Below are 26,876 nucleotides of genomic sequence, written 5' to 3'. Positions count from 1 at the left end.
GCTGGGAGAACTACTGGGAAGATAGCAAGGCCACATGTAAACCAGACAGGATTTTTTATTAAATCACTAAAACCCAAAACCTTTTCAGAATGCAAGAAGTTTTATATAAGTTGTTTTATGTTATAACACTTCCCAGGTAATGTCTGTCCTGTCCTGCATGTGCTCACCTGTGACACCAGGCAAGCTTTGGGAGGTTCTCCAAAAACTGGCCTGCCAAGAACCTGCAGGCATATAATGACTGGCTCCTCAGGCAGGGGAGCCAAATCCAACACGGACAGAGATGATTAGAAGCTATTAAGTCCCACAGAAACATGAGCAAAGGCAAAATGAAACATACACTAGCCACATCACTGAATATGTAGAAAACCATCAGCACAGCATCCTCCTGGTTTTATAAGGCACCAAGAGTAGCTCCCAGGGCAGGAAATTCTATAAAAAACATAATTCGGTTTGCCAGTGTGCTTTTGTGCTCCCAATCTATTAATATATTAATCACTCCACAACTCTTCCTGATACTGTCCAGTTGGTTTTGTACTTGCCAAAGTAAGCCTAAAACATCCATGCAAATATATCCTTACTCATCTGGAATTACCAGGGAGGGACACTAAAACTGCTGAGTTACTTAATCAGAACTACTCAATGCTTTAGGTCAGCCCTTCCCTGCCTTCCCAGCACTCTCTTGAGACACACAGGTATTGGGATTTTAGGTCTCTGAAAAGTCAGAGAGCTCTGTCCTAAAATCCATGTCCAAAACAACCCACGAGCCCATTTCCAGACAGATCAGCCCCATATCTCCTGATGGCTCTGCCCAGGTATATGACTTCTTTAGTACTGGTGTCAGGGAGTTAACTGTAAAAATCACACATCTGCCCCACTTTTAAACATTAAATGTCAGGAACTCAGTCTCAAACCTTCTCGTCTGTTCAAACAGATTTGGGGAACCTGTGGAGTATCTTTGCAAACAGTGTTTGTCCCTCCTCTACAGAGGCACAAATGAGCTTCTGCAGTTGGCAGCTGTCTGGAGGCCATCCTTTATTGTAGGAAGAGGGGCTATTTTAATCCCCAGAGAATGATATTTCAGACCTTTAGAGCCCCCTTGCCTCAGAAGCTTAGAGTGAAACATATCCCATACACAGAAAGCTGCAGTGTGTGAGGTGATGCAGAAGGATTCAGAGAAGTATTACTTGCTCCAAACTTGCCCTTTCTGCATCCTTTTTGTTTAGAAACCAAAACTACAGGGTGTTTTTTGCTTTGTGGCTTGGAGTTCAGCAAATGTGGATGCAGAGAACTTAATCACATTTAGAGACCTTCTATTTTTTTAAAGCAGAGTGTGACTCACACACTTTCCCACTCACATAATTTCAGCTCCAGTGCAAAACCCATTATTGGAAGCCACATGTTTTCCTGGTTAAATATTGAGCCCATTTTGACCTCTTCATAGTAAACCAAAAGCTACTTTTTAATACCCTGAACTTCCCTGTAACCTGAGCTGTTGCAACACATAAAAACTGATCTCACCTGACTTGAACTGAACTGGGATATCCAGTCGACTCATCTCAGTAACCCAGGGCTGAGAAACAGACTTGGAAACAGCCTTTAATCTCTCTTGATTTGAGATGGCATAGATGGAGAGCTATTTGGATGTGCTTATTTTTTCCAAGCTCCTGAATGAATATTGAGACCTTACATTGGGCACCTGTATGGAGCTTGACGAGACTCTTTCTGCACCCTTTGTATGCACCTGTAAGGCAACATGGGAGAGTTACCTGGCTGCAAATTCACATTTTTATTGCAGCTGACTTCCTTGCATTAACAAATCTTAATATTTAACCCTGAAGTCCTGCTAAGGCGAAGTTACACCTGAGATCAGGTGCAGATTTGTATCTCTAGTCATGCATCCAGCAGCTCTCATTTCAGATAACACCAGGGTGTTGTATATTTATTGTATGTATTTTTTCTTTCAGACTGTTTGTCTTACACAGCGCTGGAAGTGTTATCAAAGAGGTGTTATGGGAAACAGAGATGCAAAATCATTGTCACTAGCCAGGATTTTGGAAGTCCATGCCTACCCGGAGTGACAAAATACCTAAATGTCAGCTATGCATGTGGTAAGAGCAAATGCACAATTATTTTCAAGGCCTCATTTCTGCTTGCAGAGACACACACGCATGTCCACATATGAGGGGGCACTGAGCTTCCCTAAATATCCATTTAACATCCTTTAACACAGGAAGTTTGTGACACAGCCATACAAAATACATGAATAAACCCCCTGGGCACAGCGGCACCTAACAAAGACTCTGGCATTAAGGGTTTTTTTGCTATTAAAAAAACTATGTAGTTCAATATTTTTGAGAAATACTATCAAGATAAGAGTTTGTTCCACAGAGCTCACCTGCAACAGAGCTAGGAAAAATGAACTGGCATTGCCTGGCATCCGTGCAGGTAAAACAGTCCAGCATAATTGAAGCACTGTGTACAAGCCCAGTCCTGAAACCTGATTCATGTGAGTTCATCTACAGCTTCTCCCTCACAGAGGGGTTTCCTTTCCCATGGAAAGCAAAGTGAAGGTTTATGAAAAGTAAAGGTTTGAGGTTATACATCCCTTACAGGACTGAAAAGTACTTCAGCTCATTCCTCAAACAAGAGGGAACAGTTTTCCATATTGCTTGCTACAGATTAATATAATTTCATAAGAGGCAAGCAGAATTCCCTAAAATACTTCAATAGGAGCAGCTCCACAGGTACATACTGCAGAGTGCTTTGGCTGCATCCCTAGTGAGCAGTGGTCAAAGGGCACAGGTTACCTGAGACATGCTTTTAAGAACAAGTGTAAGATTGATGGCCAGATCACCTCTACATGAAGATCAGAGGAAAATGAGCCCCAAGAGATTTTCAGTCTCCCCAGGAATTGGTTTGTCAGCTGTGAAAGGTGGTGCAGTAATTCAGCTTCCTATTATTGGAGAGATCTGGGAATCTGCCATTGGACCAATACATTATATTACCGTGCAGCTGCCTTTGTGAATGAGCTAATGTAATTCTCACTAATTAGCATGAGCATAATTACAACAAGTCATTCCTCTTTGCACGTCTGTGTACCAGAAAAGCAGAGTGAGTTTGCTTGTGAGTTTGTTTGCACTGGAATTATGCATTCTGTTATTTAGGGATGTGGTTTTGCAAAAACACGTGGGTAACAAATAGTGTTCTTTTGTATTGCTGGCACATTTGGAAGAGTTTTTTGTCTGCCAAATCTTACTGGGCTATGCAGTCTGAAGCATAAGCCAATGATTTGCAGATCCGATTATTTTACAGATCATCTAAGGAACATGGGAAGAATTTGGCATATTACAAAATTATAATTTCCATTCATTCTCCTCACTAGAGGATGCCTGCTAATCTGATGCTTCCCAAGATAATGCAAATAGATCTCCCCCTGTATTGACAGGAACTCAGCAGAACAGTTTTGTTCTCAGGGCTGTAACACACTTCAGAGTATTTCTGTCATGGTCAGGAGTGTGAAAAAACCCCATATTCCCCACCCAGTGGTCAGCAGCTGTTTAGGGGTGGTGTGTCTGGCTGGATTCTTACACTTGCAGTGCAATCCTGATAGTAAAAAACATGACAGGAGCTGCGAGGTGCTGGTTTCTGGAAGTCTCAGCACCCCCAGTGATGTGCTCAGCACCATCTCCTGTCTGCACGAGGTGGGACCTCCTGGCTCCTGCTGTGCCTGCACTTCAGGGACAGGGAATCCTCTCTCAGGAAACATGGCTCCCGCAGCCCCGCGGTGTATCCCACTCCCTGGCTGCCAGAGTCCCTTTGTGGGCTGCCTTTGGCAGCCTGCAGGAGGTGACGGACTCCTGCTTACCAAAGCAGTGCTGGCACAAGTTGTAATACAGATGTGATGATCTTAATAAAAATTCCTATTCTGGTACCAGCTGTTCTGCTCAGAGACCTGAGGTAGCCTATACCAGTCAAAGTCCTTGCATCTGCAAGGCACAATAATGAAAACAAGCAATGCAAGCAGCCAGTGGCCCTTTCTGTCCATGCCATTTTGAATTAAACATTCCCCTGCAATAAATATTTGGATGGCATAGGGGAAAAGAGGAAGCAAAGCCCTGGGGAGCTCACCCTGGGAGGAGGAACATCAGCACAGGTGAAGGAGTCCCAGGCCACACGACAGGAGCTTTGCACTGGAGAAGGTGCATCCTCCCAGGATGTTGTTCACCACACAGGCATGTTGTTCAGAACAGCTTGGCCTGCACATGCAGACTGCAGTCCTGCTCCCTGTCTGCCCCATACACCAAGGAAAGTATTCTGCTGCTGGAAAACAGCTACAAACTACCACGAGGTACAAGACATAATAGAAATGAACTTATTTACCTCTCTATCTGTTGGCCTTCCACTGCAAACAGGAGCTAAGACTCCCAGAAGGATTCCTTCATCAGGAAAGGAAACAGCTCTGACTTTGAGCCCACACAGAAAGAAAAGTTCTGCTCAAAAAGAAGTGCTATTTTTAGTTGTTTTCCAAGCGAAAACTATGCTAAGCTGCAAAACTCAGTCTCCGCTATTCCATTTAACTCTCTCAACACTAATTCTTGGCAAATGTTTCTATGTGGGATAGAGGTGAGCGCCATACTTGAAATTTCTTCCTTTTTTACCCCCCCCGCCTCCCATCAGTCTGAAAATCAATCAATCTGCCTTCACATAGTACAGGAACAGGTGCCAAGATCTGGGTGGCTGAAGGCCCCATTCATCCATTACAGAATATGTGAACTCTCAATGCCTGAACAATGCACCTGGTTGTAGTTCTTTTAATTATTTGAAGAAAACTGAACACTTATCAAGGGAATAAAATAATGAAATTAGAAAGATGGAGCTCATTTATTCCCATCCTCCTCACCTTCCTCAGCAACTGTCCATCTCAGAAGCTTCCCAAATGACATCACACAAGACTTCAACATTTATCTTAGAATGACAGTGAATTCTTCTCATCCAAACCCAGTATCTAGATGCAACTTAGCATCTGGCTGTAGCCCAGTTTATGCCAAATTTAGAGGCCAATTTGTCTCCATCCACTGGTTGGCACACCCTTGAGGGGCTGAAAACGGGGCAGGTTGCCAGGCTGTATGGAGATGCACTGACGTTCCTGGAGCAGGCTGGTGTGTGAATCCCGTCACAGACCCAGAGCTGCCCTGACTTCACACAAAGCACACAATCACTAACATTGGAAAAGACCTCCAGGATTGATTTCAACCTTCAATACCACTGTCAGAAACCCAGTTAGCAAACCCAGGGTTAGCAGTGGGATTTGTAATTAACTGGGGAGAGGGTTCTTAAAACTAACAGAACACAATTTATCTTTTTTCTTTGCAGTTCCTAAATTTATCCTCACAGCAGTCAACCCCCTGGTCCCTGATAACAAGTCTTCCATCAAACAGAATGATGGTATGTACCACCACAGACCCAGGGTTTGGGATGAAGTAGTGGAAACTCTGATGAAAGAGCTGCTCTTCCCATTGGAGAGCAGAGGACAGGCCGGGAGTGGGATGTGAACACAGTCCTGCAGTCACGGCAAAGCTGTGGGAAGAGTGACCTGCCCAGAGCCAGCATCCTGGGAAGAATAAAAGTGAAATTGTAGCTGTTTCAGGGTGAAGAATCTTTTACAAGTTATGCCAACACCAGCTCTTCTTGAAGGCCACAAAGTTAAGGATGAGCCTGATGCATGTCCTCAGTAACAGAAGTGCATGGCATGTTTGGGTTGGGAAAGCCACTGGAGAACTGTGAAGCTTCATGAAGTAAAATTATTTCAGAAACCCCAATGGGAATAGGCACAAGGGGCTTCACTTGGCAGAATTTGCCATTTTCTAGATGTTTGATGTTTTCAATAACTTGTTAATTATACTTTATTTAACTAATCAACCATTGTTTGGTCTAGTGTTCTGCAGCTCCTTCAGCACAGCACTGGCCTGCCTGTGGTCTTGGGTGGACTTGCTAGCTGGAAAGTTACTGGGTGAATATCAGTTTAGTAGCTTCATTGAATATGCTTTACTTCCTCATGTCACAGGTGTGGACCTTGATCCAAGGGAATCGAGACTTCCAAAGAAAGACGGAACTATTGTTAGCTCTAACTACTTGGCTACATTCGCATACCTTAGAGGTAGGAAAATGAGGCTGAGATTGTTTGGCTCACTAGATCGTGGCATTGTGGGAAAAGGGAGGATCAACTCCAAAGGCTACAAGTAGTAATCCCATGTTTATGGTAATGATATCATTACAGTATAATCACAATCTTGCAGATGAGACAATCCCAGCATAATTGATGTTTAGGGAATATTCCTTGCCTTGAAGGATTCAAACTCTCTTAGCAACTGCGGCAGAGATATTTTTAAATTTTGGATGGGGACTGTTGGTTGTTCAGTAGTTTTGAAAACATGGCCCTGACCTGTGAGAGCACTGGAGACATCCATCTTTGGAATTGTTGGGTTGCATACATACATGGATCATCAAGGAGTAATAAAAAAAAAGCAAAAAGTCATCCCAAACCCAGCCATCTCTGCTGTGAGACAAAGCAGCTTCTGTGACTTAGCAATACTAAGGTGCAAAGGAAGAAAAGTGCTCCCTACTCAGCCTGGCCTTGAGATGCTGCCGAGGCCCTGCAGATCCCAGAGTCACTCTTCTCATGCCCCCTGTTTGTGAGGGCAAGGCCCATTCTGGCAGGATAGCTGGAAAGACCAGACAAGGTGTGCAGAGTTCTGGCAGCTGGTTGACAACAGCACTGAGCTGCTCATAAAGGGCTGGGGTCATGTTGTTATTTTACACTGTTATAACCAGAATGGATTTTTGCCCAGCAGTTCAGAGAGGCAGAGCTGGCGGGGTTGGGCTGTGAGCGTCAGGAGCTTTGGGTGCCCTGTGCCTACAGAACACTCGGGAATGGTTGCTGGGGTTTGTAACCAGCCTTGGCAGTTTGTACAGTGATTAAGCCTTGGCTTTCTTGCCTGCAGATCACCCTGAAAGAGTCGCTCTCCTGTTTGTGTCCAGCGTTTGTGTGGGGTTAATCCTCACACTGTGTGTCTTAGTCATCTGCGTGTTGTGTCCTAGTGACATCCAGAAACTGCACAGGAAGAAGGATCAGCTGGTGCCAGAGAGTGCCAGAGCCTACAGGAGCAGTGAACAGGAGGAGGAGGAAGAGGAGGGGGAGGATTCCTCCCTTTCAAACACCCAGGATGAGACAGACAGACTTTACAGACCTTCTTACTCAGGTTATAACTCAGCAGAGGCAGCGGAACTGGCCGAAAGGATTGAGCGCAGGGAGCAGATCATACAGGAAATCTGGATGAACAGTGGTTTGGATATGACACCCCCTAGAAATATGAATACATTTTATATTAATGAACAATAAATGGCTTATTTTGGATGACACTCTACCCCTTTTTAAAAAAAAAATGTACCTTCTGTGAAGGAACATTTGTATCAGTGAATATAATTATTTGTAAAATAAAAATAAATATATACAATAAAAAGAGGGCTTCATACCTTTGACTGTCTATAAATCCTTCTGTGAAAAATACTCTACAGTTTTAACTCGTGGTACAGATTACTTTTCACTGTAATTTACAGTTTCACTGCAACTGCCAAATGCATGTTTAGGAATATTAAAGAAGGTGGAAAATATTTAATCAACCACCAGAACAGATGTGCCCAAGATGCGCTCCTGCTGCTACCTGTGCTGGACAGTCTGTGAAGGACAAGCTTCAAAATGGCTGCTGCTTTCATAAAAGACTCTTGGAAGTTACCAGACGCCAAGAATACTTTACTTAAGGGAAACACTGGGTTCATTTTTCTGATCCTAAAGCAGGGTTAGAGCCAGCACTTGAATGCAGGTCATATTCTCAGGATTTTTTATCAGTTCCCAATCTTCACTTGAAAATTTTTAGTCAGATTTGGTTTCAGTTGGAGAGAAAATTAAATCAGTAATGTATCTAAGCTGAAACCAGAACAGCCTTCCTGTCTTAAAAATGTCTCCAATATTTTTGCTGCAGCCCACAGGGAATTTACTGAACAAAAGGAGGAAAAATGTCACTTCCTACTGGTAATACTTCATGGGTTCACTGTGCTTCCCCACTTAGATGCCGTGTGCCCAGGTAGAATGTAGTATGAAACACTTGGAAAGAAAACAGTGACATGGTTTGTCATTTCCTGCTGATACAAAGTCAAATTAATCCTGGAAAAACTTTAAAGGGAGGAAGGGAGCTTTCTCAGATGACTAAGGCACAATCCTGTGCTCAACTGGAAAAATCTCACCAGCAACTAGCATCCTATCAGCGGAAGGAAGAGAGGCTAAGGAGATGGACAGAGGGTTGAGGTCATCCAGAGCATTGGGAAACTGCAGGAGAGGCCGGGCAGAGCCCTAAGCCTGGCTGCAATCCCGCTGCTCCACTGCTCTCCCCTTTTCAGTAGGAAGCCGTCATAGCCTGTGCTATGCACGATATTGGTTAATAGGTTTAGGTCTGGAGAAACCCATGCCTTGGTCCTGAGGGTGGAAGAGGGCAAGTTTTTACCTTTGGGGAGGGCCCTGGGCCAGACCTGGCCCCTTCCTCCCAACTCATGGGGCAGGTGCCACCCATTTTCCAGGCAGATACAAAGGGACTGATCTACATCCCAACAATTCCTCCTGCTGACAAACCATACTAGTGAAAAAAACTCGATCATCTTTTTATGGAGCAGGCTGGACTCTGGCCTGCAGGGCTGAGGGCAGGGGCACCTGCTCTCATGGGCTCCCCAAAACTCTTGAATCCTGGTGAAACTCCCTTCTGGAGAGCCTGGGGCCCACAGCCCAGCTGATCTTTTTTGGTAGTTATCTGGCCGGCAGTCAATGTTTACAAGTCACTAAAATTTGTGCATTTTCTTCCCTCATTTTTTATTGGGAAGCCTTCCCTCATGTTTAATTGGGGTTTCAGCCCATAAGCAGACATCCTAACAAAAGTTGGGAATTACCTTTCCTTCAGACTTTACTCACAACCAGGTAAAGTTAGCATGGCCTAGGGGTGGCCACCTGGAGAACACCTGGTCCAGCCAAAGATGGGACTCCACAACGTTTCCGGGCAACCTGTGCCAGTGCTCGGCCACCCCGACAGTGACAAAGTGTTCCTTGATGTTCAGAGGGACCCTCTTGTGTTTCACCTTGTGTCCATTGCCTTTGCTCCTGCCACTGAGCACACAGGTCCTTTCCCCACTTTGTTCACTTCATCCACACCTCCATCCATCTGATGCCCTGCAGGATTCCCAGCTGAAACCAGGGTCTTCACTCCTGGTGGCAAAACAACTGCAGTGGCAGCAGATCAGCAAAAACCAGTTTGCAGCTTAGAAGTTAGTCCCTTCCTTGGGGCAAAACATTTTGCTTTTCCCAACTCTCAGTCCTCTCCTTGCTTTTACAACTTTGGAGGAAAAAGACATTTTACATTGAAATAGTGATTTAACTGATGACCTGATCCCCTCCTGACTTTCCTCCCTGCCTGCCACCACTCATGAGCAGGCAGACAGTAAGAAATTCCTCCAGGTGCCAGAGAAGCAGCTGCTTCCCAGGATGGAGCATTTCACAGACACTGGGAACGTCTTTTGAAGAAAAAGAAAAAAAAAAAAGTGCAGTGCTTAATAATGCATGCCTGTTTAAATGGATCCTCAAACATAGTGACAGACCCTGTACAAACCCCAGCACCAGCAGGAAGGGAAGCAGCTTTTCAGCTTTTGCTCCAAGCTGGGAGGTCAAGCTTCACTCAGGATCTGTTCCTTTGACTGAGCTATTTATAGTTCTGCATTTGACTTGCTATTTTTTCCTTTTTACATAAACTTTCCAAGTCTAATTGGGGAAAGCTGTCAATTAGTGGTTCACCTCATTTCCAAATATTCACTGTTCACAGCAGTCTGAGAGTCAGAATGAAGATAAGCATAAAAAAAACCTGATGAACAGACATTGAATTATTCGGATCTTTCTGAAACAACACCCAAAGTATCCAGTAGACAAAACAGAAAATTAACGAGGTATGCACTTCTCTGTCCCAAGCCCTAAAAATCCAGCAGCTGAAGTGCCATAGCTGGAATCTCTCCAGGCTGAGTGCTGAGGCATCCACAGGGATGGTGCCATGAGGCAGCAGCAGCAATGCTATGGGAGGGACACTCAGGGCTGGCTCCGGGAAGGAGTTTCAGCAGGAATATCCCTGCAGTTTCCCAGAAGAGCAGCCTAAAGAGAAAGTACTGCAAAGGAGAGCTAGCAAGTTGTTTGGACTAAGTGGTTTGTGCCCCACACACAGCTGTGGGCATGACACACATCTGGAAATTGTATAATTCAGCATCAGCATCTGAACTTGCTGGAAGGCAACATGCAGTGCCGGTATGGCTGTCTGAACTCCCCACTCCTGCCTTCAAATCAGCCTCAAGTTTGTCACCAGGAACACTGGGCAAGGTTGCAGGAAGCAATAAATAAATCCTTCCAAATCCTGGGTGAGGCAGAGAATGCAGCAATGTGGGGAAGGAAAACCGTGAAAAGGAGAAAACGAATGAAACCAGGTGTGGAAACCATTTCCATTCATCAGGATGGTGATATGGCCACAAAACAAAAATTTTAGAAATCTTCTGCTGTGTGTCTCCTTTGAGAGAGAATGGATTTTCTCCGTGGAAGGGCACGGCTACTCTCAAACATGTAAAAATAAGTGGTTTACAAGAAAGACAAAATGCTTTTGCAAAGTTGCAAACCTATGTGTGGTGTTTCTATCTCATTATCTCCTTGGACAGTTCAATACCCACAGGCTTTCCTGGGTTCCAGTACTCTTCAATCATTTCCCAGTGAGTTCACTCCATTTCACCCACAATAAATGAATCCTGCAGATCCACAAATACTTTTGTGAGAACTCCAAAAAGGATCAATGCTATTGAAAATTTGCTCAGCTAAAGAAAAAACCAGCACCAATTACAGCAGAGAACAGCAGTTAAAGGGGCACAGAATCCATGTTAATTATTTCCTATGCCTACTTTTCCCTTGCTTTCAGAGAGGAAATGAGAATATTATAAGCTCTGGGACACTGATTTTCCTCTTAGGAAGTGGAAGAACAAAGTGTTTTTTCAAAAACCTTTTTTGCCATGTGAAATAATTCCAAATAAATTTTAAATTAAAAATATTTGAAGTTTTTCAACTCAGAAATGCTGGTTTCTTTTTGTAAAAAGTCATGTTACTGTAAAGTTGAGATTCAAGAAAAACTACCAGACACCAAATTTCCCTGAAAGTAAAAAAAAAAAAATCAGTGATTGAAGTAAAACCACCATTAATAGTTCAGTGAGTGGCATTCATTACCTGTTCTGCATCCAATCTTCAAGCTGCGAGTTCAGCAAACACGTGTCTTTTACCTTGATCAGTGTCTCTTCAACCACACCAATACAGAAAATTATGATGATTTTTTCACTTCCATCCTAGAAGACCAGGTCCTATTAAACTTGGGTTTATCCAACCTACCTGCAAATGATGCTTATTTTTGTACATTACTGTCAACCTCTATATACCAGCAAGAAAAACGAAACCTGAAGAATGAAAAGGAAGCATTCCACGAGGATGTTACTAGTGTTTATATAAAAACACTTGAAACAATTATTAAGAGGTTAACTCATTTCAAAATGACAGTTTGGAAACAGCTATGTTGAAATGTAAAGAAGCACATGAAAAACCTTAATTCTCCCTGGATTAGTCAGGGGAAACTGATTTCCTACAAAATAAATTACCTTCTGCAGAGCACACCATCTAATAGTAATGCAAGAATGAGAAAAGAGTAAAAAGACCACTCTGAACAACACCAAGCATTCCAGTGCGTATTTACTACATTTCTTACCTATGAAAGAGATTGACATTTCCATATCCAATTACAAGTTTCTAATAAAATGCCAAGTGTCAAGACAATTTGTCCATTTCTTTGCAGAGGAAAGTGCTGCTGCAGTCACAGAGAAATACAAACATTTATTGAACATCTAAGGCCACAGAAGTGACAATTTCAGCTGCTGTCAGAAGAATCTACCACACACAACACAACCCCTTGCTTCAAACAAGAGCATCAACCGAGCAGCTTAGGAAGGGGTTTGCAGAGCTTCATCTTGGACCCCATTTGATGTCTTTTACACCGTGAAATTGCCTTTTCAGAGCATGGTTGTCTGCCCACTCAGCATTTAGAAACGAGTCGTCGTCCTCCTCCTCCAGTTTCTGTGGCAGAGAGGGGAGGGAGGCAGTGAGGGACGCAGCCTGAGCTCTGTCGGAGCAGCCCAGCTCTGGGGCACCAAAGAAACACTTACCTTCAGCTCCTCCTGCTTCCTGTAGTAGTACAGCATCATCTCTTTTTGCTCTTCATGGCTGATCACAGGCTCCCGTCCTGGAGCTCCTTGTCCTTTCTGGAAGGGAAATTGCAAATGTTGCTGATGGCATTTGTGATACAAAGGAGAAGCTGCTATACAAAGACATCGAAAAGCTTTCTTCAGACAACTGGATTGCTCAAATTTAACAAGGTCCCTCAGGACAGGAAAATAAATGCTGAGAAACTGTGGCTGCATTCATAGAATCACAGAATGGTTTGGGTTGGAAGGGACCTTAAAGATCATTTCATTCTATCTCCCTGCCATGGGCAGGGACACTTTCCACTAGACCAGGTTGCTCCAAGCCACATCCAACCTGTCCTTGGATACTCCCAGGAATGAGGCAGCCACAGCTTCTCTGGGCAACCTGTGCCAGAGCCTCAACACCCTCACAGGGAGGTGAGGGTTATTTTTTCAAGGGAGGTGTATTTTTTCATCTCTGTATCTGAATCGTGCTGTCAATTCTGTGGACATCAATGGAAGATGCAAACAGGATTAAGTCTATTTTACATAAATTTCCACTTTAAAAGATATAATAAATCTGTTTTAAGGTCACTCTAGATATCTCAGGACAGGCCCATATCTTTAGCGCCTCTACTAATACAGACACAGGATGGCATAGGATTCAGTAAAGCAGGGAAGTAAGGGAGTTACAAATCACAACAAATAAAAGGAAATTTCTTATCCAGGCCACTGTGCCCCTCGAAGAAATGATGGACAAAGCAGAAAACACGTGCTGTCAGCAACTGCAAACACAGCCATCTTGCATGGAGATGGTGGATGCTCTCGAGAACAAACGGGGTCTGAGGCGGTTTGGGCAGAGAGGAACCCCCGTACTGCCCTTGCTCTTTGAGCAAGTCCTTCAATTAATTAAACAGACAGCATTCCTGGGAGCCTACACTTCAGTGGCTATTGAGATGCCACACCATTTCCCAGTGACCCTGAGAGGAAAGAAAGCAAATCTGGTCTTCCAAATAAATCCCCTAAATCACCAGACTTACCTCTTATGGATACACAGCAGAACCCACTGCAGGGTGGCAAGATTTGCCACAAAACCACCCAGTTGGTATTTCCTCTTTAAATACCTCTTTGTTGTACTTCACAAAAATACCATGGAGTAAGAAATAGCAACTACAGAATGTAACTGGCAGGCTAAAGAATTACTGAAGAAAAACTCGGAGTATAATCCATTCAAACCTTAAAATAGATGTATAGTTTTATGATGCTCAAGTTGGAACTAATCTAATCCATTTTATACTCCTATGGATAGTTCTCTTTCACAGAGAACAGACAACCAAGGCTGAGGAACTTGTAGAGCAATCTCCCAGCAATACTCACTTTTTGGATCTTGACAATGATGGTCGTTTTCTCATTTTTGCCTACATAGTCAGAGAGCAACTTTGTTTCTTCTAACTGCTTTCCTGCCCACCACAACTGTGCTTCTGATTCTTTTATAACTTCAGTTCCAGCCTGTGACAATATAAACAAGGTGAAGAGTTGGAGGGTGTTTTTTCTTGCTTTTTTTTTTCAAAAACTGGGGTTTTTTCCAGGGGAAAAAAAAAAAAAATCTTTCTGGAATTCCTAACATGAAGTGTAATTTTACACTCTACTTCTACATCTTTCTCCTCATTAATCTATGGCATTTTCATTTATATTCCATTCAATCTTGATCTAATATAAACACTTTGAGGAACAAATTCTCCATGTTGGAGGTGAAAACAACTTTCTCTGATAAGACGAATAACAGTACAGGCCATGTTTAACCCAGGACTACATACAATGGGAATACATTACTGCATACATGAGTTCCTGACAAGTCTTCTTTATCTTCGAACTCCATCCTAATTGGATCATGTGGAGGCAATCCCATTGGATACACAATCATGACAGCCCCTCGGAGCTGCTCCAATGCATCTTTCACTGTCTCCATAGTAACACACACATTGGCCTGAACTTGTTTCTGAAATACAGACAGGGATCATTGGCAATACAAGCAAACCTGTAGAAGGAGTGGCCAATTCAAAGGCTAAGTGACAGGATATCTGAGCAGAGCTAACAGGCTGCACAAAGACATCAGGAGTGCAAATTTCCTCACTGGAATACTGACTTGGGAGCACATCTCTCACCTTTGGCCCCTCTGTTTAGCCTGCTTATGTGGGGTGGGGGAGAAAACAAAAAAGGGAGATCTTCACTAAACTGCGCAGGATACAACTGCCCGTGGAACACAGGACTTAAACCAGGACACATGGACCACAAATACCAGACAGGGGTGCTTGGGCTCCAAGCACTTGTGATTCATGAACGTGATTCAAGCCAGCAAAATTCAAGTGAGGGATGGAGAAGAGGCTTAAAACTTGAGAAAAAAATAGACCACATGTGAGCGGAAGTGTAAAGCTTGGCAAACTGCACAGCTCATGCAGAGAACTGTAAGACCAAGTACTTCAGATCATTCCAAACCCTATTGCAAGGATAAATGAGAAATATGACACATCTGGAAGAAAAGAAATAAAGGTATTCCCTGCAGATTTAACAGCTTCTTAAGTACTAAGGTAAGGGAATGTTGCCTCCTTGTGGACATTCTTAATCTGGTTAACTAGCCAGTACAACCTCAAATACACGGGCATGGTTTCTTCTTTTTTGTCATTATAAATTGGCAAACCAAACAAACCACTTTCCATACTATCCTGAACTCCACTCATAAATATTACTAAATTTGTGTTTCAAAGTCATACAAAAGCTGAAACACAACACAGAGCACCTACAGATTTTGCAATGTGAATTTCAACGCCTGACAGCACTGTCCCATCAGGGCAAACCTTGTGCTTGTCTTTGAACACACACACACACTCAGCAGGACTGAGCACGAGTCCAAGCACTTGTCAAACCAAGGCCTAACCCCTGCCCATCCCTGGAAGTGTTCAAGACCAGGCTGGATTGAGCTCTGAGCAACCTGGTCTAGTGGAAGGTATCCCTGCCCATGGCAGTGGGGTGGGACTGGATGAGCTTTTTAGGTCCCTTCCAAACCAAATCATCTGTGATAATCTAAGAGATTAGAACACATTCTTCAATTAATTACACATAGAAGTCAAAAGACTTCATTAACTCCAAGAACAGCACAGAATGCAGTTAATTTTTCACCAGAAAGCACGACAAGCATTCACCCAAAGAACACACCAACAGCAAATTGCAAGGATAAAACTGAATGTGATTTAATCGTTCCACATGGGCTCGGCTGCCAGCATTCCCTTGGAGTTTAGTATCTGATTCCTTAACCTGTTGAACCACTTGCCAAAAGCCTTAAAGAAAAACATTAACCAAAATGTCAGGTTTTATTAGACTATTCACATCACTTCATAGCATTTCTCAACAACTGTCAGCCCTTGCACTGAAAGAAGTCTGATGTTATTTAAGATGTCCAACTCCACAGAACTTATTAGGAAAGACCCACACATCACTTGGGAAACTTACCTTAGAGATTAATGCCTTGGCTTCTTCTATTGTTTTCTTTATAACTTGCTGCATTTTTTCATTTGGAGCTAAAAGTAAGAAACACATCTCATAGTCTATGCTTACTGTAAAGAAACCAAGCACATACCCTGTCCAGACTCCACTGTGAGCAAATGAAACAGCATTATATCATACAGCAGGAGTTATATAGTTCATTCCTGTATTTTTTTTACTAACTTAAGAAATAAACAGTATTTTCCATGGGACAAACGAACTTACTTTTCCCAAAGAAATGTGACTGGTATTTGCCCCATTCCTGGGAGTGTTCCAGGTCAGGCTGGAGGGGGCTTGGCACAATGCGGTCTAGTGGAAGGTGTCCTTGCTCATGGCATGGGAGTGGAAGTGGATGAGCTATAAGGTCCTTTCCAACCCAAACTATTCTGTGATTCTATGATCTGAAACTTCATTTGGACAAAGGTCCTCATTAGAAAGCAACAACCATAATCCCATACCCTCCACAATCAATGGAAGATGCAAACAGGATTAAGTCTATTTTACATAAATTTCCACTTTAAAAGATATAATAAATCTGTTTTAAGGTCACTCTAGATATCTCAGGACAGGCCCATATCTTTAGCGCCTCTACTAATACAGACACAGGATGGCATAGGATTCAGTAAAGCAGGGAAGTAAGGGAGTTACAAATCACAACAAATAAAAGGAAATTTCTTATCCAGGCCACTGTGCCCCTCGAAGAAATGATGGACAAAGCAGAAAACACGTGCTGTCAGCAACTGCAAACACAGCCATCTTGCATGGAGATGGTGGATGCTCTCGAGAACAAACGGGGTCTGAGGCGGTTTGGGCAGAGAGGAACCCCCGTACTGCCCTTGCTCTTTGAGCAAGTCCTTCAATTAATTAAACAGACAGCATTCCTGGGAGCCTACACTTCAGTGGCTATTGAGATGCCACACCATTTCCCAGTGACCCTGAGAGGAAAGAAAGCAAATCTGGTCTTCCAAATAAATCCCCTAAATCACCAGACTTACCTCTTATGGATACACAGCAGAACCCACTGCAGGGTGGCAAGATTTGCCACAAAACCACCCAGTTGGTATTTCCTCTTTAAATACCTCTTTGTTGTACTTCACAAAAATACCATGGAGTAAGAAATAGCAACTACAGAATGTAACTGGCAGGCTAAAGAATTACTGAAGAAAAACTCGGAGTATAATCCATTCAAACCTTAAAATAGATGTATAGTTTTATGATGCTCAAGTTGGAACTAATCTAATCCATTTTATACTCCTATGGATAGTTCTCTTTCACAGAGAACAGACAACCAAGGCTGAGGAACTTGTAGAGCAATCTCCCAGCAATACTCACTTTTTGGATCTTGACAATGATGGTCGTTTTCTCATTTTTGCCTACATAGTCAGAGAGCAACTTTGTTTCTTCTAACTGCTTTCCTGCCCACCACAACTGTGCTTCTGATTCTTTTATAACTTCAGTTCCAGCCTGTGACAATATAAACAAGGTGAAGAGTTGGAGGGTGTTTTTTCTTGCTTTTTTTTTTCAAAAACTGGGGTTTTTTCCAGGGGAAAAAAAAAAAAAATCTTTCTGGAATTCCTAACATGAAGTGTAATTTTACACTCTACTTCTACATCTTTCTCCTCATTAATCTATGGCATTTTCATTTATATTCCATTCAATCTTGATCTAATATAAACACTTTGAGGAACAAATTCTCCATGTTGGAGGTGAAAACAACTTTCTCTGATAAGACGAATAACAGTACAGGCCATGTTTAACCCAGGACTACATACAATGGGAATACATTACTGCATACATGAGTTCCTGACAAGTCTTCTTTATCTTCGAACTCCATCCTAATTGGATCATGTGGAGGCAATCCCATTGGATACACAATCATGACAGCCCCTCGGAGCTGCTCCAATGCATCTTTCACTGTCTCCATAGTAACACACACATTGGCCTGAACTTGTTTCTGAAATACAGACAGGGATCATTGGCAATACAAGCAAACCTGTAGAAGGAGTGGCCAATTCAAAGGCTAAGTGACAGGATATCTGAGCAGAGCTAACAGGCTGCACAAAGACATCAGGAGTGCAAATTTCCTCACTGGAATACTGACTTGGGAGCACATCTCTCACCTTTGGCCCCTCTGTTTAGCCTGCTTATGTGGGGTGGGGGAGAAAACAAAAAAGGGAGATCTTCACTAAACTGCGCAGGATACAACTGCCCGTGGAACACAGGACTTAAACCAGGACACATGGACCACAAATACCAGACAGGGGTGCTTGGGCTCCAAGCACTTGTGATTCATGAACGTGATTCAAGCCAGCAAAATTCAAGTGAGGGATGGAGAAGAGGCTTAAAACTTGAGAAAAAAATAGACCACATGTGAGCGGAAGTGTAAAGCTTGGCAAACTGCACAGCTCATGCAGAGAACTGTAAGACCAAGTACTTCAGATCATTCCAAACCCTATTGCAAGGATAAATGAGAAATATGACACATCTGGAAGAAAAGAAATAAAGGTATTCCCTGCAGATTTAACAGCTTCTTAAGTACTAAGGTAAGGGAATGTTGCCTCCTTGTGGACATTCTTAATCTGGTTAACTAGCCAGTACAACCTCAAATACACGGGCATGGTTTCTTCTTTTTTGTCATTATAAATTGGCAAACCAAACAAACCACTTTCCATACTATCCTGAACTCCACTCATAAATATTACTAAATTTGTGTTTCAAAGTCATACAAAAGCTGAAACACAACACAGAGCACCTACAGATTTTGCAATGTGAATTTCAACGCCTGACAGCACTGTCCCATCAGGGCAAACCTTGTGCTTGTCTTTGAACACACACACACACTCAGCAGGACTGAGCACGAGTCCAAGCACTTGTCAAACCAAGGCCTAACCCCTGCCCATCCCTGGAAGTGTTCAAGACCAGGCTGGATTGAGCTCTGAGCAACCTGGTCTAGTGGAAGGTATCCCTGCCCATGGCAGTGGGGTGGGACTGGATGAGCTTTTTAGGTCCCTTCCAAACCAAATCATCTGTGATAATCTAAGAGATTAGAACACATTCTTCAATTAATTACACATAGAAGTCAAAAGACTTCATTAACTCCAAGAACAGCACAGAATGCAGTTAATTTTTCACCAGAAAGCACGACAAGCATTCACCCAAAGAACACACCAACAGCAAATTGCAAGGATAAAACTGAATGTGATTTAATCGTTCCACATGGGCTCGGCTGCCAGCATTCCCTTGGAGTTTAGTATCTGATTCCTTAACCTGTTGAACCACTTGCCAAAAGCCTTAAAGAAAAACATTAACCAAAATGTCAGGTTTTATTAGACTATTCACATCACTTCATAGCATTTCTCAACAACTGTCAGCCCTTGCACTGAAAGAAGTCTGATGTTATTTAAGATGTCCAACTCCACAGAACTTATTAGGAAAGACCCACACATCACTTGGGAAACTTACCTTAGAGATTAATGCCTTGGCTTCTTCTATTGTTTTCTTTATAACTTGCTGCATTTTTTCATTTGGAGCTAAAAGTAAGAAACACATCTCATAGTCTATGCTTACTGTAAAGAAACCAAGCACATACCCTGTCCAGACTCCACTGTGAGCAAATGAAACAGCATTATATCATACAGCAGGAGTTATATAGTTCATTCCTGTATTTTTTTTACTAACTTAAGAAATAAACAGTATTTTCCATGGGACAAACGAACTTACTTTTCCCAAAGAAATGTGACTGGTATTTGCCCCATTCCTGGGAGTGTTCCAGGCCAGGCTGGAGGGGGCTTGGCACAATGCAGTCTAGTGGAAGTTGTCCTTGCTCATGGGATGGGAGTGGAAGTGGATGAGCTATAAGGTCCTTTCCAACCCAAACTATTCTGTGATTCTATGATCTGAAACTTCATTTGGACAAAGGTCCTCATTAGAAAGCAACAACCATAATCCCATACCCTCCACAACAAACCAAAGCTCCTTCCCTGCTGGACTATTGTGGGCTGTACTGGCAGACATGCTTTTACTGGGCATAACAGCTTGCAGCTTTCTGACTTGTCTTTTCTAATTAAAATCTCAATCTAACAACAAAGACAGTTTTGCAAATACACTGCACATATCATATCACAGTTATCTATTTCAGTTGCTATAAAAAGCCTGTCCTCAAAAACAAAAATCCAGCTAAAGCATACTCATTCCCAGCTCATGTCCCACTTGGGTGCATCATTTGATGGCACTTGGTTTGGCTTACACATACACACTGTTCAATTTTCTAACTTTGTCAATATCACAAGGCTATCCTCTCACTTACAAAAACATGCTCGGTGAATCTGAACCCCAGCCAACAAGACAAAAGGAGAAATATTAGAAAAACAACCTGTTAACGTATCTTGGAGTCCCTGGGGAAAGCCAGTTCTCAAGTGTACATTTACAGATGGGGAGAGTAAATTGAACTGGAACAGTCAAACTTGCTCCTGGTGATTGTTTATGTGCTGAAGAGACATACTGCTCTTTAGGCTTGTTAATCAGCATTACCCCAGATGCTAACCCAAGACAGAATTCCTGTGTGTGGAACTTACAGTTTGGCCCCATTCCAGAATTAGGGATTTGTTGCTCCCTCTTGTAATATGGATTGTCTGTGTCTGAAGGGAAAGAAACAAGCATTGACATTTGACTTACCAAATCCATTTCTTCGTCCCATTTCATCCTTCCTGAAGGTGCTTCCTCCGCTTGGGACACACTTCTCTGCCCACTCGTCCTTTAACTTCAGCTCTTCAATCTGCTCATCTGTCAGTCCTTGCATATTGTAAGGTAAGAAAATACCATGCTCTGCCAGCTCCTCCATCTCTTTAGAGTGTTTAGTAAACAAGATTAAAAGTCTCTGTTACTATAGTCCATTTACAAAAGCCTTTACCATGATGTACATGCAGGCAAAACTTGCCCCTAGCTTTTTGTTTCTAAACAGGTAAATACAGAGAATAAAAAATAAGGGATATAAACACATATAGATATGTTCCAATATATATAAACATATACAGATACAGATGGTGTAATTATGCTAAAATTCCTATATTTTACATACCCATAAAACAACATAACAAATGACATGTGCAGGGATGCAAATCCTCATGGTACTTAGTGGCCACAAACCTTTTCTTTCTGGTATTTTCCTGGTCAGATTTTTTTAAATTCCAGAGCAGCATCAGTATAGCCTCAGACACCCCACAAACACTGCGGCTGTCGCACAGCTGGTGTGGGTGGGCTGCACCCTCAGGCCAGGCTTACATGACAGGAATCTTTGCTCTGACAGCCCCATGCTGGGGTGGGAAATGTTTTGTAAAGCTGCCTCAGAAGCGAACTCAGCACTTATTCCGACATGTCACTGACTCCATTGCATGGCAAGAGATGCTGGTGGTGACCAGTGTAACACCACACACACACACGTCGGTGCACTGCTGGTCACGAAGGAGTACTTCACACTGCCCTGAAGGAGGACTCTGGACAAGGGTCTAGTAACAGGGCAAGGGGAATGTCTTCAAACTGCCACGGGGCGGGGTTAGATGGGATACTGAGGAGAAATGCTTCCCTGTGAGGGTGCTGAGGCCCTGGCACAGGTTGCCCAGAGAAGCTGTGGCTGGTCCCAGAACCCTGGAAGTGTCCAAGGCCAGGGTGGACAGGGCTTGGAGCACCCTGGTCTAGCGGAAGGCGTCCCTGCCATGGCAGGGGGTGGGACTGCGAGAGCTTTAAGGTCCCTCCCAAACCAAACCATTCCGCGATCCCCTGATTCAAGCAGCCACTACCGGCACACGCAGCGGGAGAGTTTTCAGCGCTTTGCAGTGCCCTCACTAAACACCGAGGGCGGGAACTCTCACACGACCGCGTTCAGAGCGGAGGCGGCGCGTCCCCGCTGCCCGGGCGGTTGCCGGGAGCCGCTCCCGCCGCCGCGGCCCCAAGCGGTACCTGAGCACAGGCGCTGCACCTTCAGCCGCCCGTTGTGGATGCGGGCGACGAGCGGCGCCAGCTCGGCCAGGCGGGCGCTGCCCGGCGCCTCCAGCAGAAACTGGCTTTCGCCGCCGCGCTTGACGTGCAGCCGCACCATGGCCGGCCCGGGGCGGCCCTTCAGCAACGGAGCCGAGTCCCTGGATACCGGCGGCAGGGAGGGCGCGCGGGCACCGCTTGGGGAGGCTCTGAGAGCGCGGGGGGGGGCCGCTGCCGCCCCTGCCGGTAGCACGGGGATCCTTACGGCTCCTTCGGGACCCGCCGGGAGGCCCCGGTCGGTCCCGCCGCAACGGCGCCGCCGCCGGTCCCGCCAGCGCTTCCCCTTCCGGCCGCCCGTGAGGGCTCGGGAGCCGCTTAAAGGGCCCGCGCGCCCTGGCCGCCGTGGGGAACGACAGAACGTCTTGCTAATTGCAGGTAAGGAGAGTAATTACCTCTTAATTATTCTAATTAACCATCACCTATATGGGTATAATTCATAAGTAGTGGGCTTTTCTTAAATTACTCTGAGGCGGTATTTAGCAAAGTTGTTACAAGCTACCTCTGTGGGGACAGCTTGGGAAAAGGCCTGAAACATTCAGTTTTGATAAACGAACTCTGCTATGTCCAATGAGCAATGCCCGGGAGAGAAAGAGGGATTAGGGAGGTTGGACATCTAGAATGCAGAATTTATGGATCATAAGGACACTATGCAGAAAATACCAGATAAAAACTCAGTATATGCACTGGAAATTCCCTACTAAAGGGAAAGATATAAAAAGACTAAAAATATGGCCCAATTAGCATAAGTCAGAAATCAATCACCAATAAATGACATCTTTCATTATATTTAATTAATGATAATTATACAATTTAGAACTGATGAACCTTAATGTTTTTGTTTACTAAAAATGTATAAATAAGTGGAAAAGTTAGGCATCAGTGTCTGTGTGGAGGCTGGAATTTTGTCAGCCACACAGCCCCGGCCAAGAATAAAGGAATGCCTGACTTGCTGACACCAAAAAGACAGTTGTACAGGGTTTTATTTACCCTGATGATTTAGGAGCATTAGCACGAGGGCACAGAGAGAGACTGACCCCCAGACCATAAGGGCGGGAATTTCAGGCATACCTGGGTGTCCTGGGGGATACAGCCATGGACAGGTGAGTGGGAACACAGAGTCCAGGGACACGTGGGGAGTCGGTCTCACCTCCGTCCTCTGCGTTTTCAAAGCATCTGCTGTTGCTCATTGCTCCCGTCAACACATGGCAGGGCCTTACTACAGCTCAAATATACACACATATATATATATACACACACACACATATATATATATATATATGAAGACCCTGAAATTTCAGAGCATTCCCTGTGGTCCCCACAGTCCTGTGAAGTGCAGAGGAGCCGCACACCGGGTACAGTTCAGACAGATAGTTTTTAATCACTGCAATTAAGTATTCGACAACATATTTATCACGTGACTCCCACTAGGAAAAGTTCCCCCCTGAATTTGGTTTGCTAATGTAAGAATATACCAAAACATCAACCACACGGATGTTTGCAGCAACAGCATAAAACAAGGTAACTCACACACCGAAGCACAAGTAGTACCACTGCTGTTCCAAATGTACAACTGGAATGACCTGAACAGAAAAAAGCGCAATAGAAAACTCACTGTCACTCCTCTAGGCGGCTGCAGCTCGTGGCTAACCAGGGGCTGTCCGAAGGAATAGCGGATTATTTCATGGATCATGTTGTGAGAGCATTTGAGGATTTCAAAAACGTACTGCCCTGGGATATTTCACTACTCTAAATATAATCCAAGCGTGTTGTTTCACCCCCTGGCTGGCAGACTACGTGGTCTGCAACTGGAAATACTGCTTTGTAGCTCAAAAGCCAAGGGGGCTTTTTTCCAGAGGTTGAGGAAAAGCTTGCTGTATCAGCTGTTTCCAATTTGTGGAAAAAATGTAAGTATAATTAAAATGGTAATGAATAAATGGATGATATGAAACAATTATTCTGAATTAGTGCTAGTGAGTGTATGTCACAATAGGATTTAACAACTGAAATGTACTGACACAGGAGATTAATTGAATATATTAATATGCAAAGTTTTGTTTCTACTTGGAAAGTAAACTATTTTTGTTGTGCCTCAGATTCAAATATAAGCCTTACAAATACCCATAGCCTCTGTTATAAATTAAACAGCTTCTAAACAATACTTGTCAACATTCAAATCTCCATAAACTTTGGCAGCTCTTTGGTAAATACTTATAAATATCAACTAACAAAACAGTCAAAAGGGAGGGGGGAGGCTACCAGCAGGGAGCCTCTTCTTGTGACATTCCACAAAGGAGAACAGAAATGAAAGAGCTCCCTAAGCAAAAATCTGTGTCCAGGATTGATAGGTTTTAGTGAGACAGTAGCTCACCCTTCTCTTTTTGTCTATTCAAATTATACACTATTACATTGAGATTTTAATAAACTTCAGACCATTTTTTTGTGCTCTACCATATATACACATTCAAAATTTATACACAAGCTGAAGTGGCTGTTTATGAGCAGAGTTAAGTTTCAGTGCATTTAACAACTAATTATTGCACACAGAATCATCTCAAATGCCCAATTATTCTAATGGATAAATGTAGGAACAGATAACACCTCCTGGATCTCTGACCACCTATCTTTCTGTAAAATCATGAGTTGGTGACACCTTGGGTGCCGGGGAGGGATCTGCAGGGGACCTGTTGCTGGTTGCTCTGGATGGCACAGGGGGTGCAGGTGGCTTTCTTGCTGGCATTGTACAGAAGCAATCAGTCGAACTTTTATTCCAGTCACCATCAAAGTTAAAGTCTGAACCAAGGAAAGTCTTTTGTTCAGCTCCCAGCAAACCTGGGCATCCAGCTGATTTCCTGGAGCCGAGTCGCTTAAAATCCGGAACGCTCGCAGATGGCTTCAGCTTTGTGTTAAAGTTCTCGTCCTCGTCAAATGTCACCCACCCTTTGGGCTGTATGTTTTCTACCTTGAGAGATTTACTTCGCAGGCAAAACATATTTTCAGCTGCATCCACAGGAAATAGAGGCTTGCTTGTATTACAGCTGGGGGGGGGCAGAGGAGGGAATGGGTGGGAAGCAGCAGGTCCTACCAGTGAGGTTATCCTAGACTCCCGTGTTTCCGTCCTAAATGGGTTCCCAGCATTAGGAGTTCTTTCCGTGAATGGATTTGAGCAGCTCAGCCCAGTAATAAATGGATTTGGAGAGCTGCGCTGATGTTCCTGGGATGAGTGAAAGGTTGAAATAGGAGGCATTGCTGACATGCAATTTACAGTATTTGAATTATCCGCATTTCTTTGCCTTGCTGAAGGCAACTGTATCAACTCCTTCTGGTCTAAGGTTGGGGCAGGTGATGTTCGGACAGATGTCTGCATCTTGGACACGAGCAGCTGAAATGACAGGTCTTCAAAAGGGTCACTGCTGAGCTGGGGTTCAGGATTAGTGCCGTATGTCCCGTTGGGATTCAGCTGCAAAGGAAGCAACGTGCTTAGGAATCGTGCAGCTGGTTCCAGGTTATTCCTACTGCCCCCCTTCTCACTCCTCAGCTGAAACTTCAACCCAGGTTGGTTTTAACCAGAACGGAAACAACAGCCTGAACCCCCATCTAAAGAAAAACCTGTAAGTTGTTAAACACCACTCCCCCCTTCTCAGTGGTTAATGCAGCTGGAACCTGCTTCCTGCAGGTCCCAATCCCAGCAAAAAACACTAAGTGAACTCTGGATAAGAAAATGTTCAGGAAATGCTACTGTATTCTAAGCAAGGGATAGCCCAGCACAACTATGAAATGAAAAGCTCTAGGTTACATTGTTTGGGAGTTTCTCATACTGATGTTACAAGCAGCATGACAGCACCACAATGAAAGGAAACATTAGTGTTGGTTATTAGTATATGCAGTCAGACATTTCTACGTTGTCAGGCATCCGTAAGCATCTGTAGTACTTATTGTCATGAGAAGGGACAATCACTGTTTTCATAATTAAAATAACAAGTTATCCTTGGAGAAGACAGTTTTCTCCACAGAACTTCTCCACAGCTTTTAAAACCAAAATATTCTTGGTTTTATACACTGCTTCAAACGACAATGCAAGGTATTTTTTACCTTGTACAAGCTGTCCAAAAAGGTGGAGTATCTACTTTATTCAGTATATGCACACTGACAGAAAAGAGTTTGGAGCCTCCCCTTATCCAATGAGTTAAGCTTAAGTTAAAACAGCTTCTAAGAGTTCAAATGTCACAAAAAGATTTTATGATTTTAATAAAAAAATTAACATACCAAAACAGTTGAATTGGCTGTCTACAGTTGAAGTTTTTTGCAGAATAATATTAAAACAAAGGTATTGAGTAACTTAGGGAAAAATGTGGAAAATTGAACGGTAGAAGCAATAGAAATCAAATGCAGCCTGGCACCAGCTGGATAAGTCCTGTGGTCATTTTAAAGTACAAGATCCCAAAGAAACTAGGAATCCAAACTGCTCCTTATTCTAAGTAAAAATTTGCTTTGAGTAATTCTGGAACCAAGTGTTTTTAAAATTGTAACAGTTTGTTTTACTTTGGGTCACAGTAAGTTCTCTTTTCCTTGAGCAATGCAATACATGAGGCTTATTTTGGAAAAGAGTTTGGCAGTGCAGTAGCATCAGGATTTATTTGCGTTAAAGAGAACATTTATTGCCAACACTGATCTTGTTTTCCCCGAACAGACAGATCAGGAGGCTCAGCAGTGACTAAGCAACGTAGGCGAGGGTCCAATTATTTCAAAAAAGGATGATGACACAAAATAGTTGCTCTGGCCTTAATAAAAGCAGTCTCATTTTTAAATGCACTATGAAAGGAAAAAGCAAACTATGGTATGACAGTCAATCCATGAATGCAGACAGGTGGTTTTTAACGGGGATGGGACTGCAGATGTATGAAAACAACATTCATACATCTTTTCTGCTCGAATAGATGGAGACCACATACAAGATTGGT

General features: G+C 43.4%; 3 protein-coding genes across 10 annotated transcripts in view; 1 reads left to right on the top strand and 2 right to left on the bottom strand.

Moving 5' to 3' along the window:
- Nucleotides 1-7,574, top strand: part of EVA1C (eva-1 homolog C) — a 33,499-nt gene extending 25,925 nt beyond the window's left edge. Inside the window, exons 5-8 of one of the 2 annotated variants that reach the window (XM_041474520.1) lie at nucleotides 1,965-2,108; nucleotides 5,374-5,445; nucleotides 6,065-6,157; nucleotides 7,002-7,574. In XM_041474520.1, coding sequence (XP_041330454.1) covers nucleotides 1,965-2,108; nucleotides 5,374-5,445; nucleotides 6,065-6,157; nucleotides 7,002-7,399 — 707 coding nt within the window. In that variant the 3' untranslated portion in view covers nucleotides 7,400-7,574. The remainder of the gene's footprint in view (nucleotides 1-1,964; nucleotides 2,109-5,373; nucleotides 5,446-6,064; nucleotides 6,158-7,001) is intronic. The other variant, XM_041474519.1, reaches the window with a different exon arrangement.
- A 4,266-nt stretch (nucleotides 7,575-11,840) lies between these two features.
- LOC121357343 (cilia- and flagella-associated protein 298-like) lies at nucleotides 11,841-22,183 on the bottom strand. 2 transcript variants are annotated; one of them, XM_041474528.1, is made up of 7 exons: nucleotides 21,841-22,181; nucleotides 20,560-20,727; nucleotides 19,348-19,415; nucleotides 17,681-17,839; nucleotides 17,218-17,349; nucleotides 12,328-12,423; nucleotides 11,841-12,238 (listed from the first exon to the last, which is right to left on the bottom strand). In XM_041474528.1, the coding sequence occupies exons 1-7, from the start codon at nucleotides 21,977-21,979 to the stop codon at nucleotides 12,128-12,130; spliced, it is 873 nt and encodes a 290-aa protein (XP_041330462.1). In that variant the 5' UTR covers nucleotides 21,980-22,181; the 3' UTR covers nucleotides 11,841-12,127. The 2 variants fall into 2 exon arrangements, with proteins under 2 accessions (XP_041330462.1, XP_041330463.1); XM_041474529.1 differs by lacking the exon at nucleotides 17,681-17,839 and having other exon boundaries at nucleotides 21,841-22,183.
- Nucleotides 22,184-23,271: 1,088 nt separating this feature from the next.
- Nucleotides 23,272-26,876, bottom strand: part of SYNJ1 (synaptojanin 1) — a 48,439-nt gene continuing 44,834 nt past the window's right edge. For all 6 annotated transcript variants that reach the window (XM_041474523.1, XM_041474522.1, XM_041474524.1 and 3 more), the window contains one exon: nucleotides 23,272-25,375. In XM_041474523.1, coding sequence (XP_041330457.1) covers nucleotides 24,536-25,375 — 840 coding nt within the window. In that variant the 3' untranslated portion in view covers nucleotides 23,272-24,535. The remainder of the gene's footprint in view (nucleotides 25,376-26,876) is intronic.

This window comes from Pyrgilauda ruficollis, unplaced genomic scaffold (assembly GCF_017590135.1).
Source record: "Pyrgilauda ruficollis isolate IOZ18807 unplaced genomic scaffold, ASM1759013v1 scaffold327, whole genome shotgun sequence".
NCBI lineage: Eukaryota > Metazoa > Chordata > Aves > Passeriformes > Passeridae > Pyrgilauda > Pyrgilauda ruficollis.
The sequence above is the reverse complement of the archived record's forward strand: the minus strand, read 5'-3'. Positions and strand labels throughout refer to the sequence as shown.

What these genes read in the sequence shown, in the direction of transcription:
- LOC121357343 (XM_041474528.1), bottom strand. Translation starts at nt 21,979, where the DNA reads ATGGTGCGGCTGCACGTCAAGCGCGGCGGCGAAAGCCAGTTTCTGCTG. An exon ending in GGGACGAAGAAATGGATTTG is followed by an intron (nt 19,416 to 20,559) that starts GTAAGTCAAATG and finishes TCTTACTTTTAG; the next exon opens with CTCCAAATGAAAAAATGCAG. An exon ending in AAGACTTGTCAGGAACTCAT is followed by an intron (nt 17,350 to 17,680) that starts GTATGCAGTAAT and finishes ATATTGTCACAG; the next exon opens with GCTGGAACTGAAGTTATAAA.